This window comes from Mirounga leonina, unplaced genomic scaffold (assembly GCF_011800145.1).
Source record: "Mirounga leonina isolate KUSES-001 unplaced genomic scaffold, KU_Mleo_1.0 Mir_165, whole genome shotgun sequence".
In the NCBI taxonomy this organism is placed as follows: domain Eukaryota; kingdom Metazoa; phylum Chordata; class Mammalia; order Carnivora; family Phocidae; genus Mirounga; species Mirounga leonina.
In genome coordinates, this window is record NW_023270415.1 from 4,587,937 (window position 1) to 4,606,329 (window position 18,393).

Genomic DNA, 18,393 nt, shown 5'->3' on the forward strand with positions numbered 1-18,393 from the left:
TCTTTGCTTGTTTTTGGAATCCAAACTGACAATCCTTGTCTTTGATTAGGTTTTTAGACTAACCTTAAAGTGAATATGTTACTGAGTCAGTTCCCTGAATAGCAAGGAACACATTTTTAAAAAATGTACTGCTACCAAATATCTATGGTATATTCATACTGCTTAATTTTATAGCTAAACAATTTTTATGCACCATTTTTTGTTTGATTTTACTATTACAATTTAGGTAATCTTGAACCTATTTTCTGTTTTGGTGTCAGGCAATAAAGTGATACAAACTTCAGACTATAATATAGATAAGTTTTACCATGTAGCCAGGATACTGTCACATCTATTGCAACTTTCTTTGTATAAAAGAATATTAAGAATGTGTGTGAGAATGAAAATAGGTACCCGAGGCATGGCAATTCCATGCTGAAATTTATCAAAACAACACCTAGAAACATATTATAAATACACACATTTGCTTTTCCCCATAACTATTCACTTTGATTTCTGGGTTCTAATTTATTGACTATTGATTCCCTTTGCTTGCTTCTATTTTTAATGTTTGTTGATGACTGATCTCCAGTATAGTCTTGATTTTCCATATCCATTTCAGTATGCTAGGGATATAAAATCCAATTTCCATCCTGTCTCTACTTTGGAAAAGGGGCAGTCCCCAGTCAACACACCTATATTGTCCTGGCCTTTATACTCCCAGGTCATTTGGGATTTATCCCCATTATGTTTGTTGTAGGCCTGGTTTTACATTAATGATTTGTTAACACTATCAAATAAAAACAAGCTTAAGTCCATAACCCCAATCTTTGAATAACTAAAACTTTTAGATCTTCAGAAATTTTGTTGTGCTACATTAACTAAATAACCCTTTTTTGCTTGTGCAATTGAAATCCTTCGTGGTTACACTATTAAATGACATGTCTTGGTTTTGCAGTATAAATTCCTTTGCAAATAAAGTTTGAAGATGGTGAAAGCATTGTGGGTGGTCTCCCAAAATGACAGTGGGTTTTGAAACTACCATTGTTGCTGTTGCCTGTAAAGCACCATGCTACTTGGAACACTGCCTGGGGCTCAAAGTCAGCATGACTTCTTATTTACAGGTCAGCTCAGGTTTTTGAAGTAGAGCCACTCCATCTCCGACTGCCATGGGCAGTCCCGATGCCAGCGTGGTGCGTTAGCTCCTGTTATTTCCGAGCTGTTAACGTAATGACACATGGCTTCAAACTGCGCTTCAGAAAATTGCTTCTTAAGATCCTTTACCATTCCTGGATTTCATACTGCACGTTTATTTCAGTTTTAAAGCACAAAACTATATCCTTTTTGTCTGAAGCTAATTGTGTAAAAGAACCACTTCCCATTATGATACAAAACAAAAAACAAAAAACAAAAAAAACTAGCTCATATTTCACCACTATTTCATCCCTTCTTTGCTCATATAAGAATCTATAGCAATGACTAGAACATGGAATCTTTCATCCATTGGCAAGAAAGTTAATACATTGAATACTTTTCAAGAGACACATATTATCTGTGTCTAATAAATCCATTTTGCATCCATTTAGTCCAACAAAATCATTGTTTATTTTTAATCCAATAAAATCATTGTTTAGAACACCAAAATACCATACTGTGGCCCTTACCACTTAGAAATAGTAAGGTATTGAATAAATTAATCTTGGTCCATAATTTTTTTTTTTTTTAAGATTGCAGAATACCTATTGATATCATGGGAATTCTTTTAATGAGAAACAACTAGTATCTTTTCCATGGCTTATTATATTGGACATATATTTATTAAGAGAAATGATTTTAATTAACTTATGTAAATGGGAATTGCCTTGGAGAAAAATGCATAGGAGCATAAGGGAGAGAAAATTGGAAGAATTCATGAATGTCAGAGTTTTATGGAAACTACATGAAGAACTTTAACATGAAGTAAACAAGAAGGTAATGGATTGCATTAAAAAAGTACTTAAAGTGATTGATGAGAAATGCAATTCTAGCAATCCAAAGTGCACTGACTCTTTTAAATTTTTCAAAACACCATCAGTCACAATATATAAACTAATGGATCTAAAACTAAGAGTTATTTTTTACTGACCCTGTTTTCATATAAAAATAATAAATCCCAATTCTAATAAGTATAAAAGGATATTAACAACTAATACAAAAAATGTTCTTCATAAAAACAATGACAAAAAAAATGCCTAAAGACTCAGATATCCAAATTTTCTAATCTGGATTATTTTAACTAAATGATGGAATCATCATCATTATAAGAGGGGAGTAAAGAGTGGTCTTAACCAAAAATTGTTTAGGATTTTCCTTTAAATTTCTGTCTTGTATCCTTTAAACATTAAGAAAATTGTAGTTCAGTAGGTGAGAAATGTCAAACTACACTAGACTCTGAGGCTATCTATCTCTATCTATCTACCTGTCTATCTATCTCTCATCTATCTATCTATCTATCTATCTATCTATCTATCTATCTATCTTTCTATCTATCTATCTCATCATCTACATGCATACAACTATACACTCATGATTTATGATATTTGGTGTATATATCAAGAAAGAAACATTGCTCCTAATGTTTTTTTATATGCTATTCAAATAAGTTGGTTTGTGGGACTTCTTCTTTCTATTTTCATTTGAACTTCAAACATTTTAAAAGATGGGAAGCACATCCTTTACTTTTATATTAACATATGGAACAACTTGAGGCTACCAGACTCTAAGAAGCATCATTGGGTTATTTTCAAAGATTTTTTAAGACCCTAGCTCCATGCCACCAGGTCTTTAGCCATCATCATCTCCCGATTTTTAAAAATATCATTTCTATAGTATTTTTTTTCTTTTTAGTTTTGGGTGTAGTCTAAATATGTCTATAATATCCATTGTAATTTCTTTGTTGATAGATACGTATGTATGTGCTATAATTTTTCGTATTTTTCCTTATTTTTGATTGCACAGTAATTGAGATAGCATGGTCTATAAAATACCACTAAATTATTGAAGTTTGTTAAAGTATGCTGTGTAACCAGGAGTCAGTTTTTGAAAATGTTTCCTACAGAACTTTAAAAAATATGTATTCAATTACTGTTAGGGGCAGGATTGCAAATATGAGCATTAGCTCAAGTTTGTTAACTGTACCGTTCAGATACTGACTACTTTTTGTTTGCTTGATATGTCAGTTTCTGAAAGAAGTGTATGAAAATCTGAAAAAGGAGTAATCAATGATAGATTTGCAAATTATATTTCATAAATTGGCACTTTTTAATGTGAACATTATGATGTTTTATGCATATATAAGTGCAGGATTTTTGTACTTTTCTGATGATTTGTTTCTTCATCACTACTTAATGACCATAATCACCTTGTATTAGTTTTCAAGGGCTATTGTAACTAAGTACCACAATCCAGCTAGCATAAGCAACAGAAATGCATGGGCTCACAGATCAAGGTGTGGCAGAGTTGGTTGCTTCTGAGGCTGTGGGGAAAGGATGAGCTTTAGGCCTCTCTCCTTAGCCTGTAGATGGCTGTTTTTGTATTCCCAGTGTGTTCTCCCTGTGTGTATCTGTGTATCTGTCCCCAAATGTCCCTTCTTCATAAGGAGACTTGTGATATTGGATTAGGACCTACACTAATAGTATTTATAAAATTTCTCTCTAAATAAGGTCACATTTTAAGGTACTGGCAGTTAGGACTTAACCTATAAAATTTGGGAAAACACAATTCAACCCATAACAAAGCTCTTTCAAAAATCAGTAAAATATGGAGGGGACAGAGCAAGATGGCAGAGGAATAGGAGACCTGGATTTCGTCTGATCTCAGGAATTCAACTGGATAGGGATCAAACCATTTTGAACACCTACGAACTCAACAGGAGATTGAAGAAAAGAATAGCAACAACTGTCTGAACAGAAAAGTGACCACTGTCTGGAAGGTAGGACGTTCGGAGAAGTGAATCCGGCGATATTCGGAAGAATAGACAGCAGGGGAGGGGGCCTCTGTCGGCTGCTTCTGGCAAGTGATAGAGCTGTGGAGCACAAAATTGGAACTTTTAGAAGTCCGCTCCGCTGAGGGACATCGCTCCAGTGGCTACGCTGGGGGTGGAACCTGGCGGGACAGTGTGGTCTCAGGACCATCGGGGTCACAGAAAGACCGGGGATGCCTGAGGGCAGCAGAGCTCCCAGGTATCGGAGCAGGGAAGCCACCTGCAGAGACGGAGCTGAGGTGCGGGCTCTCAGGTGGGGGTTGACATAAACCGTGATCTGCGGCACAGTCGGGCCACTGCTCCTCCAGCAGGGACCCAACAAGGGGCAGATCCGGGCAGACTCCCCTCCTCCCCTGGGAGGAGCAGCATGGGAGCCCACCACAGGGATCTGCTGTGTTTGGAGACTCCACATGGGGTCTTGTGCCAGAGATAGAAATGCTCGGTCACAGGCCAGGTGAGCACGGAGAGTGGCCAGAGACTGGGTAGATGGGAGTGATTGACTGCTTTTCTCTGGGGACTCACTGAGGAGCGGAACCCCAAGTTCTCGGATCCTCCAGGGCAGAGATTGAGAGGCCGCCATTTTCACTCTCATCCTCCAAAGCTGTGAGGAAAGCTTTCAGGGAACAAAAGCTCCCGAGAGCAAACCCGAGCAGATTATTTAGACCAGACCGGGCAAGGGCAGGGCAATTCAGCCTCCGGCAAAGACATTTGAGAACCACAGCAACAGGCCCCTCTCCCAGAAGATCAGCAAGAACAGCCAGCAAAGACCAAGTCTACCAATAAATGAGAATGGCAGAACTCCAGAGCTAGGGGAATACTGCACATAGAATCCATGTTTTTTTTACTATGATTCCTTAGTCTTTCAAAGTTAATTTTTTTAACTCTTTTTTTTTTTAATTTTTCTCTTTCCCTTTTTCAACCAACATCTTATCAATCTCTTTTTTAAAAAATATTTTTTATTTTTCATTTTTAGAGTCATATTATATCCTTTCACAGTAGTTACCCTTATTTTTGGCATATATATATAAGTTGTTCTCTCTTTAAAATTTTGAGATACAGTTTCTTCTAACAGATCAAAATATATCCTAAATCTCTAGTGTATGGCTTTGTTCTAGTCTCCTCCCTTTTCACATTCTCTCCCTTTTTTTAAAAAAACCTTTCTTTTTTCAAACAACTTCTTATCAATTCCTTTTATAATTTTTTTTTTTATAATTTTCATCTTTACAATCATATTCCATCCCTTCATCATATCGAAACTTATTTTTGTACATATATAAGATTTTTTTCTTTAAAATTTTGGGAGGCACTTTCTTCTAACAGACCAAAATACACCCAAAATCTAGTGTGTGGCACTGATCTATACACCGGCCTGATCATATTTGATCATATTCTGTTTTTGTTGTTGTTGTTTTGTTCTGTTTTTGTTTGTTTTTACCTTTTTTTCTTTTTCTTTTTCTTTTTTTCTTTCTTTCCCTTTCTTTTCCCCTGGTTTCAGATCTTTTCTGATTTGTTTAGAGTATATTTTCTGGGGACGTTGTTACCCTGTTAGCATTTTATTCTCTCATTCATCTATTCTCCTCTGGATGAAAGGACAATACAGAAAAAATCACCCAACAAAAAGGACAAGAGGTAGTCCCGACTGCCAGGGACCTACTCAATACAGACATTAGTACAATGTCAGAACTAGAGTTCAGAATGATGATTTTAAAGATACTAGCTGGGCTTGAAAAAAGCATGGAAGTTATTAGAGAAACCCTTTCTGGAGAAATAAAAGAACTAAAATCAAACCAAGTTGAAATCAAAAAGGCTATTATTGAGGTGCAATAAAAAATGGGGACGCTAACTGCTGGATAAATGAGGCAGAAGAGAGAATCAGTGATATAGAAGACCAAATGATGGAAAATAAAGAAGCTGAGAAAAAGAGAGATAAACAACTACTGGATAACGAGGGCAGGATTTGAGAGATAAGTGATACCATAAGATGAAACAACATTAGAATAATTGGGATCCCAGAGGAAGAAGAAAGAGAGAGGGGGGCAGAAGGTATATTGGAGCATATTATAGCAGAGAACTTCCCTAATTTGAGGAAGGAAAAAGGCATCAAAATCCAGGAGGCACAGAGAACCCCTCTCAAAATCAATAAAAATAGGTCAACACCCCAACATCTAATAGTAAAACTTACAAGTCTTAGAGACAAAGAGAAAATCCTGAAAGCAGCTCAGGAGAAGATATCTGTAACCTACAATGGAAGAAACATTAGATTGGCAACAGATATATCCAGAGAGACCTGACAGGCCAGAAAGGAATGGCATGATATATTCAGAGCACTAAATGAGAAAAATATGCAGCCAAGAATACTATATCTAGCTAGGCTGTCATTGAAAACAAGGAGAGATCAAAAGCTTCCAGAACAAACAAAAACAAAAGGAATTTGCAAACACAAAACCAGCCCTACAAGAAATAATGAAAGGAGTCCTCTAAGCAAAGAGAAAGCCTAAAAGCAACATAGACCAGAAAGGAACACAGACAATATACAGTAACAGTCACCTGACAGGCAATATAATGGCACTAAATTCATATATTTTGTTAGTTACCCTGAATGTAAATGGGCTAAATGCCCCAATCAAAAGACACAGACTATCAGATTGGATTAAAAAACAAGACCCATTGATATGCTGTCTACAAGAGACTCATTTTAGACCTAAAGACACCCCCAGATTGGAAGTGAAGGGGTGGAAAATGATTTACCATGCTAATGGACACCAAAGAAAGCTGGGGTGGCAATCCTTATATCAGACAAATTAGATTTTAAACCAAACACTATAATAAGAGATGAGGAAGGACACTATATCATACTAAAAGGGTCTATCCAACAAGAAGATCTAACAATTGTAAATATCTATGCCCCTAACATGGGAGCAGCCAATTATATAAGGCAATTAATAACAAAAGCAAAGAAACACATCGACAACAATACAATAATAGTGGGGGACTTTAACAACCCCCTCACTGAATTGGACAGATCATCTAAGCAAAAGATCAACAAGGAAATAAAGACTTTAAATGACACACTGGACCAAATGGACTTCACAGATATATTCACATCATTCCATCCCAAAGCGAAAGAATATACATTCTTCTCTAGTGCCCATGGAACGTTCTCCAGAATAGATCACATCCTGGGTCACATATTAAGTCTCAACTGGTACAAAAAGATTGGGATCATTCCCTGCAGATTTTCAGACCACAACACTTTGAAACTAGAACTCAATCACAAGAGGAAAGTCAGAAAGAATTCAAATACATGGGCTAAAGAGCATCCTACTAAAGAATGACTGGGTCAACCAGGAAATTAAAGAAGAATTTTAAAAATTCATGGAAACAAATGAAAATGAAAACACAACTGTTCAAAATATTTAGGATGTAGCAAAGGCAGTCCTAAGAGGAAAGCATATAGCAATACAAGCCTTTCTCAGGAAACCAGAAAGGTCTCAAAAATACAACCTAACCCTACACCTAAAGGAGCTAGAGAAAAAACAGCAAATAAAGCCTAAACCCAGCAGGAGAAGAGAAATAATAAAGTTTAGAGCAGAAATCAATGAAATGGAAACCAAAAGAACACTAGAACAGGTCAACGAAACTAGGATCTGGTTCTTTGAAAGAATTAACAAGATTGATAAACCCCTGGCCAGACTTATCAAAAAGAGAAGAGAAATGACCCAAATCAACAAAATCATGAATGAAAGAGGAGAGATCACAACCAACACCAAAGAAATACAAACAATTATAAGAACATATTATGAGCAACTCTATGCCAGCAAATTAGATAACCTGAAAGAAATGGATGCGCTCCTAGAGATGAATCAACTACCAAAACTGAACCAGGAAGAAATTGAAAACCTGAACAGACCTATAACCACTAAGAAAATTGAAGCAGTCATCAAAAATCTCCAAAAAACAAAAGCGCAGAGCCAGATGGCTTCCCAGGGGAATTCTACCAAACATTTCAAGAAGAATTAATACCTATTCTTCTGAAACTGTTCCAAAAAATAGAAATGGATGGAAAACTTCCAAACTCGTTTTATGAGGCCAGCATTACCTTGATCCCAAAACCAGACAACGACGCCATCAAAAAGGAGAATTACAGACCAATATTGCTGATGAACATGGAGGCAAAAATTCTTACCAAAATACTAGGCAATAGGATCCAACAGTACATTAAAAGGATCATCACCACGACCAAATGGGATTTATCCCTGGGCTGCAAGGTTGGTTCAACATCTGCAAATCAATCAACGTGATACAATACATTAACAAAAGAAAGAACAAGAATCATATGATCCTCTCAATAGATGCCGAAAAAGCATTTGACAAAGTACAGCATCCTTTCTTGATCAAAATTCTTCAGAGTATAGGGATAGAGGGTACGTACCTCAATATCATTAAAGCCATCTGAAAAACCCACAGAGAATATGATTCTCAAGGGGGAAAAACTGAGAGCTTTCCCCTAAGGTCAGGAACATGGCAGGGATGTCCACTATCACCACTGCTATTCAACATAGTATTAGAAGTCCTAGCCACAGCAATCAGACAACAAAAATAAATAAAAGGCATCCGAATCAGCAAAGAATAAGTCAAACTCTCACTCTTTGCAGATGATATGATACTTTATGTGGAAAACCCCAAAGACTCCACCCCAACACTGCTAGAACTCATACAGGAATTCAGTAAAGTGGCAGGATATAAAATCAATGCATAGAAGTCAGTGGCATTCCTATACACCAGCAACAAGACAGAAGAAAGAGAAATTAAGGAGTCAATCCCATTTACAATTTCATCCAGAACCATAAGTTACCTAGGAATAAATCTAACCATGAGGCAAAGAATTTGTACTCAGAAAACTATAAAATACTCATGAAAGAAATTGAGGAAGACAGAAAGAAATGGAAAAACGTTCCTGGATTGGAAGAACAAATATTGTGAAGATGTCAATGCTACCTAGAGCAATCTACACATTCAATGCAATCCCCATCAAAATACCATTCATTTTTTTTTTAAGATTTTTTTTAATTTTTTTGACAGACAGAGACACAGAGAGAGGGAACACAAGCAAGGGGAGTGGGAGAGGGAGAAGCAGGCTTTCCACTGAGCAGAGAGCCCGACGCAGGGCTCGATCCCAGGACCCTGGGATAATTACCTGAGCCAAAGGCAGACGCTTAATGATTGAGCCACCCAGGTGCCCCAGTACCATCAACTTTTTTCAATGAAATGGAACAAATAATTCTAAAATTTGTATGGAACCAGAAAAGACGCTGATTAGTCAGAGGAATGTTGAAAAAGAAAAGTAAAGCTGGCCGCATCACAATTCCGGACTTCCAGCTCTATTACAAAGCTGTCCTCATCAAGACAGTATGGTACTGGCACAAAAACAGACACATAGATCAATGGAACAGAATAGAGAGCGCAGAAATGGACCCTCAACTCTATGGTCAACTCATCTTCGACAAAGCAGGAAAGAATGTCCAATGCAAAAAAGACAGTCTCTTCAACAAATGGTGTTGGGAAAATTGGACAGCCACTTGCAGAAGAATGAAACTGGACCATTTCCCTACACCACACACAAAAATTGACTCAAAATGGTTGAAAGACCTCAATGTGAGACAGGAGTCCATCAAAATCCTAAAGGAGAACACAGGCAGCAACTTCTTCGACCTCAGCCACAGCAACTTCTTCCTAGAAACATCACCAAAGACAAGCAAAAATGAACTATTGGGTCTTCATCAAGATAAAAAGCTTTTGCACAGCAAAAGAAACAACAAAACCAAAAGACAACTGACAGAATGGGAGAAGATATTTGCAAATGACATATCAGATAAAGGGCTAGTATCCAAATCTATAAAGATCTTATCAAACTCAACACCCAAAGAACAAATGATCCAATCAAGAAATGGGCAGAAGACATGAACAGACATTTTTCCAAAGAAGACATCCAAATGGCCAACAGCCACATGAAAAAGTGCTCCACATTGCTCGGCATCAGGGAACTCCAAATCAAAACCTCAATGAGGTACCACCTCATACCAGTCAGAATGGCTAAAATTAACATGTCAGGAAACGGCAGATGTTGGCGGGGATGCGGAGAAAAGGGAACCCTCCTACGCTGTTGGTGGGAATGCAAGCTGGTGCAGCCACTCTGGAAAACAGTATGGAGCTTCCTCAAAAAGTTGAAAATAGAGCTACCATACAATGCAGCAATTGCACTACTGGGTATTTACCCCAAAGATACAAATGTAGGGACCCAAAGGGGTATGTGCACCCCGATGTTTATAGCAGCAATGTCCACAATAGCCAAACTGTGGAAAGAGCCAAGATGTCCATCGACAGATGAAAGGATAAAGAAGAAGTGGTATATATATTCAATGGAATATTATGCAGCCATCAAAAGGAATGAGATCTTGCCATTTGCAACGACGTGGATGGAACTGGAGGGTGTTATGCTGAGCGAAATAAGTCAATCAGAGAAAAACATGTATCATATGATCTCACTGATATGAGGAATTCTTAATCTCAGGAAACAAACTGAGGGTTGCTGGAGTGGTGGGGTGTTGGAGAGATGGGGTGGCTGGGTGATAGATATTGGGGAGGGTATGTGCTATGGTGAGCGCTGTGAACTGTGCAAGACTGTTGAATCACAGATCTGTACCTCTGAAACAAATAATGCAATATATGTTAAGAAAAAAAAAAAAAGAAGAAGATAGCAGGAGGGGAAGAATGTGGGGGGGGAATCGGAGGGGGAGAATAACCATGAGAGACGATGGACTCTGAAAAACAAACTGAGGGTTCTAGAGGGGAGGGGTGTGGGACAATGGGTTAGCCTGGTGATGGGTATTAAAGAGGGCATGTTCTGCATGGAGCATGGGGTGTTATGTACAAACTATGAATCATAGAAGACTACATCAAAAACTAATGATGTAATGTATGGTGATTAACATAACAATAAATTTTAAAAAAAAATCAGTAAAATATGGGCTATCTCCCTTTATCCCTTTTTCTCAACATTTTTGTGACATTATGTTTTAGTTTTGTCATGTTCATGTGTGTGCATTTGTGTATATGTATATATATTGTATATATAGTTTTTAAAATCAGTTTGAGACTCTGGATTTTGTCTGATGAGCAAATAACATTTCTATTTAATATGATTTTAAATATATTTAAGTTTGTTACTATTATATTAATTTTTCCATTAACCAAAATTTCAATCTCTTTATTTTCTTACCTTCTTTTGAATTGATCATGTTTTTCTGAATGAAAATTATATATTTCTATTATTTCAGTCACTACACTTAAATTTTTGAGTTTATAACTTCCCTATTGGCACAAGCCACGTGTTTTCATTAATTTTGTAGCTTGGGATTTCTACACCTCAATGATCATGTAAATTTAAACTTCACATCTTCACATGGTCTTTAACAATGACCAAACTGGAATGTTCTCCAGAATCATGAGCATACATCCGTTTGGTTTCCAGGCCTGTTCCTTCAGCTCGGACTCTAAACTCCTCTCTTCATAGTTACATCCAGTTTGATGTTTTTCCTTTATAAATCGTTTTCTCTTTTCATTTGGGTTTCATTTGCTCTAGACTGAGCTTCCCATACCAACCACATAGTCCCTTGTCCTGCTAGCAAATTATGTTGTTTCTTCCACATGCTTTTTCAGAAACAAGATTGCTTAATACTTTCTATTGTTTAGAGGATTCTAAGTCTCTAAAAATCCAAGTTTTCTTCTTAAAAAAATAAAGATTTTATTTATTTATTTGACAGAGAGAAAGCACAAGCAGGGGCAAAGGGAAAAGGAGAAGCAGGCTCCACACTGAGTAGGGAGCCCCACTTAGGACTTGATCCCAGGACCCTGGGATCATGACCTGAGCTGAAGGCAGATGTTTAACTGACTGAGCCACCCAGGCATGCCAATCCAAGTTTTCTTCTAACTAGATTTGGTTCCTACACACCCAAAACATTGTTACCACTTCATGTGGGTAATTTAGATCAGATTATTTAGCCTTTATTCAACACCTTTAGTCTGACATGGTATTTTCTTTTTAAATTTGAACAATTGGAATCTCTACCAGTTCAAAAATCACTAGAATTCTCATTCTAGCTCCTCCTAACCTGGGCATGCCATTCTATATAAGACCTAGGTCTATGTTCTTTGCACAACACCAAATGCCTTCTCCTATGTTGGTCAATCAGATACTCTCTTGGTGAATGACTCTTTGAAAATGTTCTTAAGTAATTCTTCTACAAGAGACAAAAGATTAGAATGATTTGAATGAAGCTTCTTACATTTTAGAGAAAATAGTTTTGTTCTTTAAAAAAATAACACCATGAATTAGTGTTGTTTATCATATTCATATATTATACTAATGTACATTTTATGTATTTTAAGTACTTAGCAAGTAATTTTTATTAAATAATGTGATAGAAACAATTTATTTTAAAATTTTAAGTCAGAGATCCTTTCTTAAATTACCTCCCTTTATTCCTAGGGACACCTGGGTAGCTCAGTCAGTTAAGTGTCCAACACTTGATCTCAGTTCAGGTCTTGATCTCAGGGTTGTGAGTTCAAGCCCTCCATTGGGCTCTGTGCTGGGTGTAGAGCCTATTTAAAAAAAACAAAAAGATCTTCATTTATTCCTAATATTTTAAGATATATAAACATACATGGAATTAAGAATATTCTCCAGAAAGAAAAAAACATTTTCCAGAGTCCATTGACCAAAATATGGATGATGGATAACTAGATAAAGGATGAATAAACAATTAGATAGTACATACCCTTTCCAAAGATAAAAATGCAATTAAAAATTTTTTACATCAGATTATTCCCATACACAAAAATTCCAAATGTGTACCAACATTTAGGTGCAAGATATAAGAAAAGATAATACTATTTTAATTTTATTTATACATAATACATATTATATATAGATGTCTATAATATTGTTGTATATATATATATGAGCCAGAGCCTTAGAGTTGAACCATTTTTGTTAATAATTAAGTTTAAAGAAATTCTCCTCTCTTGTTTCACAAAGTATGTTTAGAACACAAAATGAGCTTCATAATTTCAGGAAATATTATATATTCTGTCTCTCTAGTTTATGTTTGAGATGCAAATTTAAATGATTCATTTCTGATGCTTGAAACAAAAGCAAGTAAATTATCTAATACAAGGACTAAAAACATAGCATATGCAGTTATATTTAAGGTACAGATTTTAGCATTACTTATATTTAGTACACCATCCCTTATTTTGTATATTCATGAGGAACAAAAAAGTTTACATTGTTTTTTACAAACTCTACCATGCCAATAAATGTTGAGGACACTCACCTAAATATGGCTTTTAATAAAGTACATCTTTCCTAAACTGGAATATAGGATTTCTATGTGAGATATCCATGAACTCAATTTAACTTACTAATAAACTATATTTTATTTGCAAATGAAAATGCATTAAACATGACATTGGGCAATGGGGTATTTGTAGTAATTACAGTTCAGTAAATCTATTTTAACATCATTTCACAACTAAACAAACAAAAAAATCCTTACCAAAATTCCCAACAAATTTCCCTACCTCTGCCCCCATAACATACAGATCTAGAAAATAAACAGGTCAACATAAAAAATCTGTCTTAAGCATTGTTATTTGCCTTCTGTGAGCATTAAAGATTATTTGTCAGGTAAATGCTCTATTTTTAATCTCCAGTCTCAAATAAAAGCTGTCTATATCCCTTCAACTACATGTCATGTAGCTCTGTGTGCAGTGTGGCCACTTATGTATAGGAGGTTCATCTTCTTTGTGTATACCTCCTCATGGATACTTCCTTTGCCCCAGATCGGAAAAGTGTCACATGTAAAAAACATTAAATTTTACCTCAAGCAAATTTCATGGCAGAATATATCAAATATTGTTAACAAATACATTTGGATTTTCAATGTTTTAAGGTTCTTTGGAATAAACAAAATCACTAAGGAAGAAACATCATCATATTTGTGTTGCATGGAAACTGTATAGAGGAATACACACACACACACACAGACACACACATACAAACAAAATAACATTCACCTTTGGACTGCAGAAATGGAATACAAAGGTTTATATATCCTTGGGAAATACTTGAAATTTTTATTATACACAATATTACTTTCAAAAATGAAACATTTTTAAAAACACAGTCAAATAAATGAAATACAAGTAAAATGAATAAAGCAAAAGGTAATCTGTATGATGATATTATAATCATATTTGTAAAGGTTACTGAATTTTCAAGTTGTCAGTTGACAGACAAGTTTTTAAATCCCCATGTTCCATTTTAAGTGATAATTTTATTCTGTTATTTTGATATTTGCTTATGTTTAACAAGCCAAACATACTGACCAGGTGGTATCCAAATTAACATGTGGTTATGTATAAAAAAATCATATGAGATATCATACAGGTCTTGCTTAAACTTTAATAAAATGATAAAATGACAAATGAACATGAAGAGAAACCTAAACTATTACATGTGTTATTGTAATTTGCAATATGTTTACTGTAGTTTCAGAGGAACTAATTATACTTCCATGAGGTTTAGCTTCATTTCACTTTGTCGGGTTTTGAAAGGCCAACAAATGTCAAGCTTTTGGGACTTGTTACATTTTGTCTTTCAAAATGAAATATAATTAGAAATTATTTTGGACTTAAAAATGCAACAAACATCAAACTTTTAGGACATATAGTTTTGTCCTTAAACTTTTTAGTAAAAAATTATTTTGTATCTTGGGAGGGAATCACCAATACGTTTTTAAAATAATGACCTGTATTATCAAACTCTGAAAACATCTTTCCTCACTCATAATATTAAAACCATGAAAATATTTTCACTACAATGAATACTGTATTTTACATATTACTTCTAAATATTGGGAGATTTTGTGCCTGATGATAAATGTTTATTTTGTAATTGGAAAACAGTAGAGTTATCACCCTGAGAGCCCCTCTGGACAGGACACTACATGAAGTCTCTCCTCAAAAGTCCTGGAACAAAGAATTTCTTAAACAAATCTACCAACAACTGCAACCAACCCCAAATACTGTGGCTGCACCATAGTTTAAAAGAATTTATTAAGTGAAATTCACCTAATTTACTAAATATTCAATTCTGAATATAGCTAACCTATTGTCTATTGGATTGTATTTTAAATGCTATAACAGAGTGCCAAAATTAGAAGAAACCTCATAGCAACACCTTTTGTTAAAGTCAAAAACATTTCAAATTTTTCTGATAGTAAACTCAGCTTGTTCCTGAATTGTTCAGACTTGATAGATTTCAATTTTGACATCTCACTGGTGATAATAATGACAAGTGATGGAAAGGCAAAGATTGAGCAAGGCTCCTTTGAAGGATCTTCCCCTCATAGTGTTTGTATTTTCTAGCCAAATGTAAAAATGGCAAGCTCCTCCAAATAATGATACTTTCACTCACTTTTCCCTAATGTTCTAGAAGTTAGAGCTTACTGATGGTTAAGGTAAGTGCCTTTCCAGAAATATCTGGCCATTATCTAAGTTCTAGATGTGAGAGACAGAGTGAGGGAAGCAGCACGTATTACATGTGCCAAAGTTATCACAGATCTTTCCAGATGTTTTCTCTGAGTGCAAAACCCATTCTCTCAAAATTCCTGGAGATCATATAATCTCTCTGAATTTTGAAATGAGAGATTTTCCACAATACTCAGATTTTTAAAAAAAATATTGCATGAAATTCTTTTTATTTCCCTGTACAGTATGTAAAACTGGTAGCTTACAATAAGAAATATTCCTCACAATAAAGTAATCCCTATCTTCTTTATAGACATTAATTTTGCATTACTTCAAGATATGTTAGAAAATGAAAAGATGCAAGATCATCAGTATGTTGAAGGGTTAAATGAGCTAATTTGTTTTAAATCAGTAATTTCTGTGCCAGGAGTGTGACCACAGGTTAAATAAAAGTGCCTGACTGCCTTTTCCTGAGAAATTCCCCATTCAGGGCTCAAGAGCAGTAAATTGCTTAGTGGTTCTCTGGGGAATCAGCTGGCATTCCCGGGTCTCTGCAAACTGGACAGCAGGTTCCTTTCACCAATTCAAGACTGGGACATGGAGCCGGAGGACAAGTCTTCACCATACAGGTGACCTGGCCACTCTGAAAGGCAACATTCAAAGATTATTCCCATGTTTCTTAGAGTGGAATTACCTTTTTAAAAGTTTCTTATAATATGTAATCTGATTGGCTGACTATCTCAGTATAATAAAAACTACCCATGGTATGAGCTAATTTATAGATGTAGTTCCTATCAATGCTTTATTTCTACATTTGCATCATGTAAAAACAAGGCTGGAAGTACTGGCCTATAAAATGTTACCTCCCAAACCTGAGGGCCTGAGGTGTGGAGAGAGGCAGGAGTGATTGGTATCAGCTCTGTCCAAAAAACAAACTAAATAAAGACTGAGCTTTTTTCTTTTGGTGGGTACCATGATAACATTTTTTAATATTTACCAAATGCTTTCAGGCAATTTTTGTAGTGAGCCTGACTGGAGAATAAGGAGATGAATTCAAGCCCCATTTCTGCCTCTATTTGTGTAATCTTGGGCACAGCTCATTAAACATCCTGAGTGTCAGCTCTCTCAGTTATTAGTGAAAATGTGAAAAGCCCCATGGTATTTGGAAGTGTTCATGAGATAGTGGCATATTTATATCAATAATCAGAAACCTCAAAATCTCACATCAATATCTTGACCTTAAAAAATATGCCTAGAATCTATTCACAAAAAGAACATTTTTCTCTCTTGAATTTTTCAGGTTTGTCTCAACTGGCAGGCCAGCAGAAGTAAAACAGGAAGATGAAGATGGAAAAACTTCTAGCAACACATACCTTACACATACAGCTAATGCAGTCTTCTTTCATCCAGTGTTCATTGTCTTTTCTTCGAATCCCTTTATCATCTGTGCATCCCGCCTGCCTGAGGCGTGCCTCCAGCTTGTTTATCTAAAAAAGGAGGTGAAGGAAAGGAATGTGGGAATTGAAATAGTACCAACAAAGCAGATAACTAACATAGTTTGATGAAATGCTCTATTCTGTAAGCACACACCTAGAGGGCAAAAGAAACTTCAAAGCCAACATAATTTTTCTTAACTTTTTTTTACCCAAAACTTAATGAATCCAAGTCATCCAGTGTCTAAGCTAATAAATAGTTCCCTATATGTGACAAAATATTGAATATGGATCTAATATCTGAAACAGGTAAGTTTTAAAAGAATGAAATTAAAATCAAATGAGTAGAGTTATATATTTTTAAAAATCTTAATAGATATTAACATTAATTCAACAAACCTATATTTTACTTAATCTTTGTACTTAGGTTTTCATAAACAGCATTCCCTAAACAAATGTTTTTTAGACTTCAAAGATAAAGCAAGCAATCCAAGTTCTCAAGGAGCTTAAGACTTAGTGGAATGACAGATCAATAAATCACAGTGTTAAGCCAATTAGATAATGACCGTATATCAGAAGCAGAAGGAGAGCCGAAGACAAGTTTCTCTTGGTTCTGCCTCAGGAAGTAAGGGAGGCCTCACATGGGAAAAAGATTTGAACTGTAAGTAGACATAACAAAATCATTCAGAAGAACAAGCAGGGGAAAAGGCATTTCAGACAAAAGGGAAAAAGTTTGGCCAAAGCATGGGCACCACAAACAGGTCAGTATCTCAGGAACATAAACTGCTGTGGAGGGTAAAAGGCACAGGGGGAGTGTTGGTAGGAATCAAGGCAGCAAAAAAAAATTAGGACCTTAACAGTCTTATAAATTCATTTAGATATTATAGTCTCTAGACAATGGGGAAAAATTGCAGTGATCACATAATGACAATATGAAGACAGACTAGTGAAAGCAGAGAAACTTCAAGAAGATCCACATGGGCTCAGCTGAGAAAGGAAGAAGTGAGAGTCAGGAAGAGCCATTGAGCAGGTAGAGGTGTTTGGTTGGATTGAGGGTAGGGGAGAAAGAAGAATGCAAAATGACTGCAAAGTTTCAGGTTTCATAAGGTGCATGAAGGATGGTGACGTTCAGTAAGATACTTTCTAGAGAATGCATTATAAAAGAGTAATGATCCATAGAGAAATTAAAGATACTGAATTGAGAGGAATTTTAGAAAGGATGAAAATATGCAGTTTTACAAAAGAAAAGGCTAAGTCCAAGAGCACTGAATGACTTATGAAAGTTGCAGCTGCAATGCTATGGGCTGAACCATATCCCCTGAAAGTCATATGTTGAGGCTCCAACCCCCAATACCTCAGAATGTGACT

At 35.8% G+C, this 18,393-nt stretch overlaps 1 protein-coding gene across 1 annotated transcript in view; it reads right to left on the bottom strand.

Annotated features, from left to right (window-relative positions):
- Positions 1 to 13,466: 13,466 nt before the first annotated feature.
- The window catches only part of PXDNL (peroxidasin like), a 507,553-nt gene continuing 502,626 nt past the window's right edge, over positions 13,467 to 18,393 (bottom strand). Inside the window, exons 22-23 of the mRNA XM_035011137.1 lie at positions 16,966 to 17,079; positions 13,467 to 16,235 (exon numbers count right to left, since the gene is read on the bottom strand). Of these exons, the coding sequence (XP_034867028.1) occupies positions 16,104 to 16,235; positions 16,966 to 17,079 (246 nt within the window). The 3' untranslated portion in view covers positions 13,467 to 16,103. The remainder of the gene's footprint in view (positions 16,236 to 16,965; positions 17,080 to 18,393) is intronic.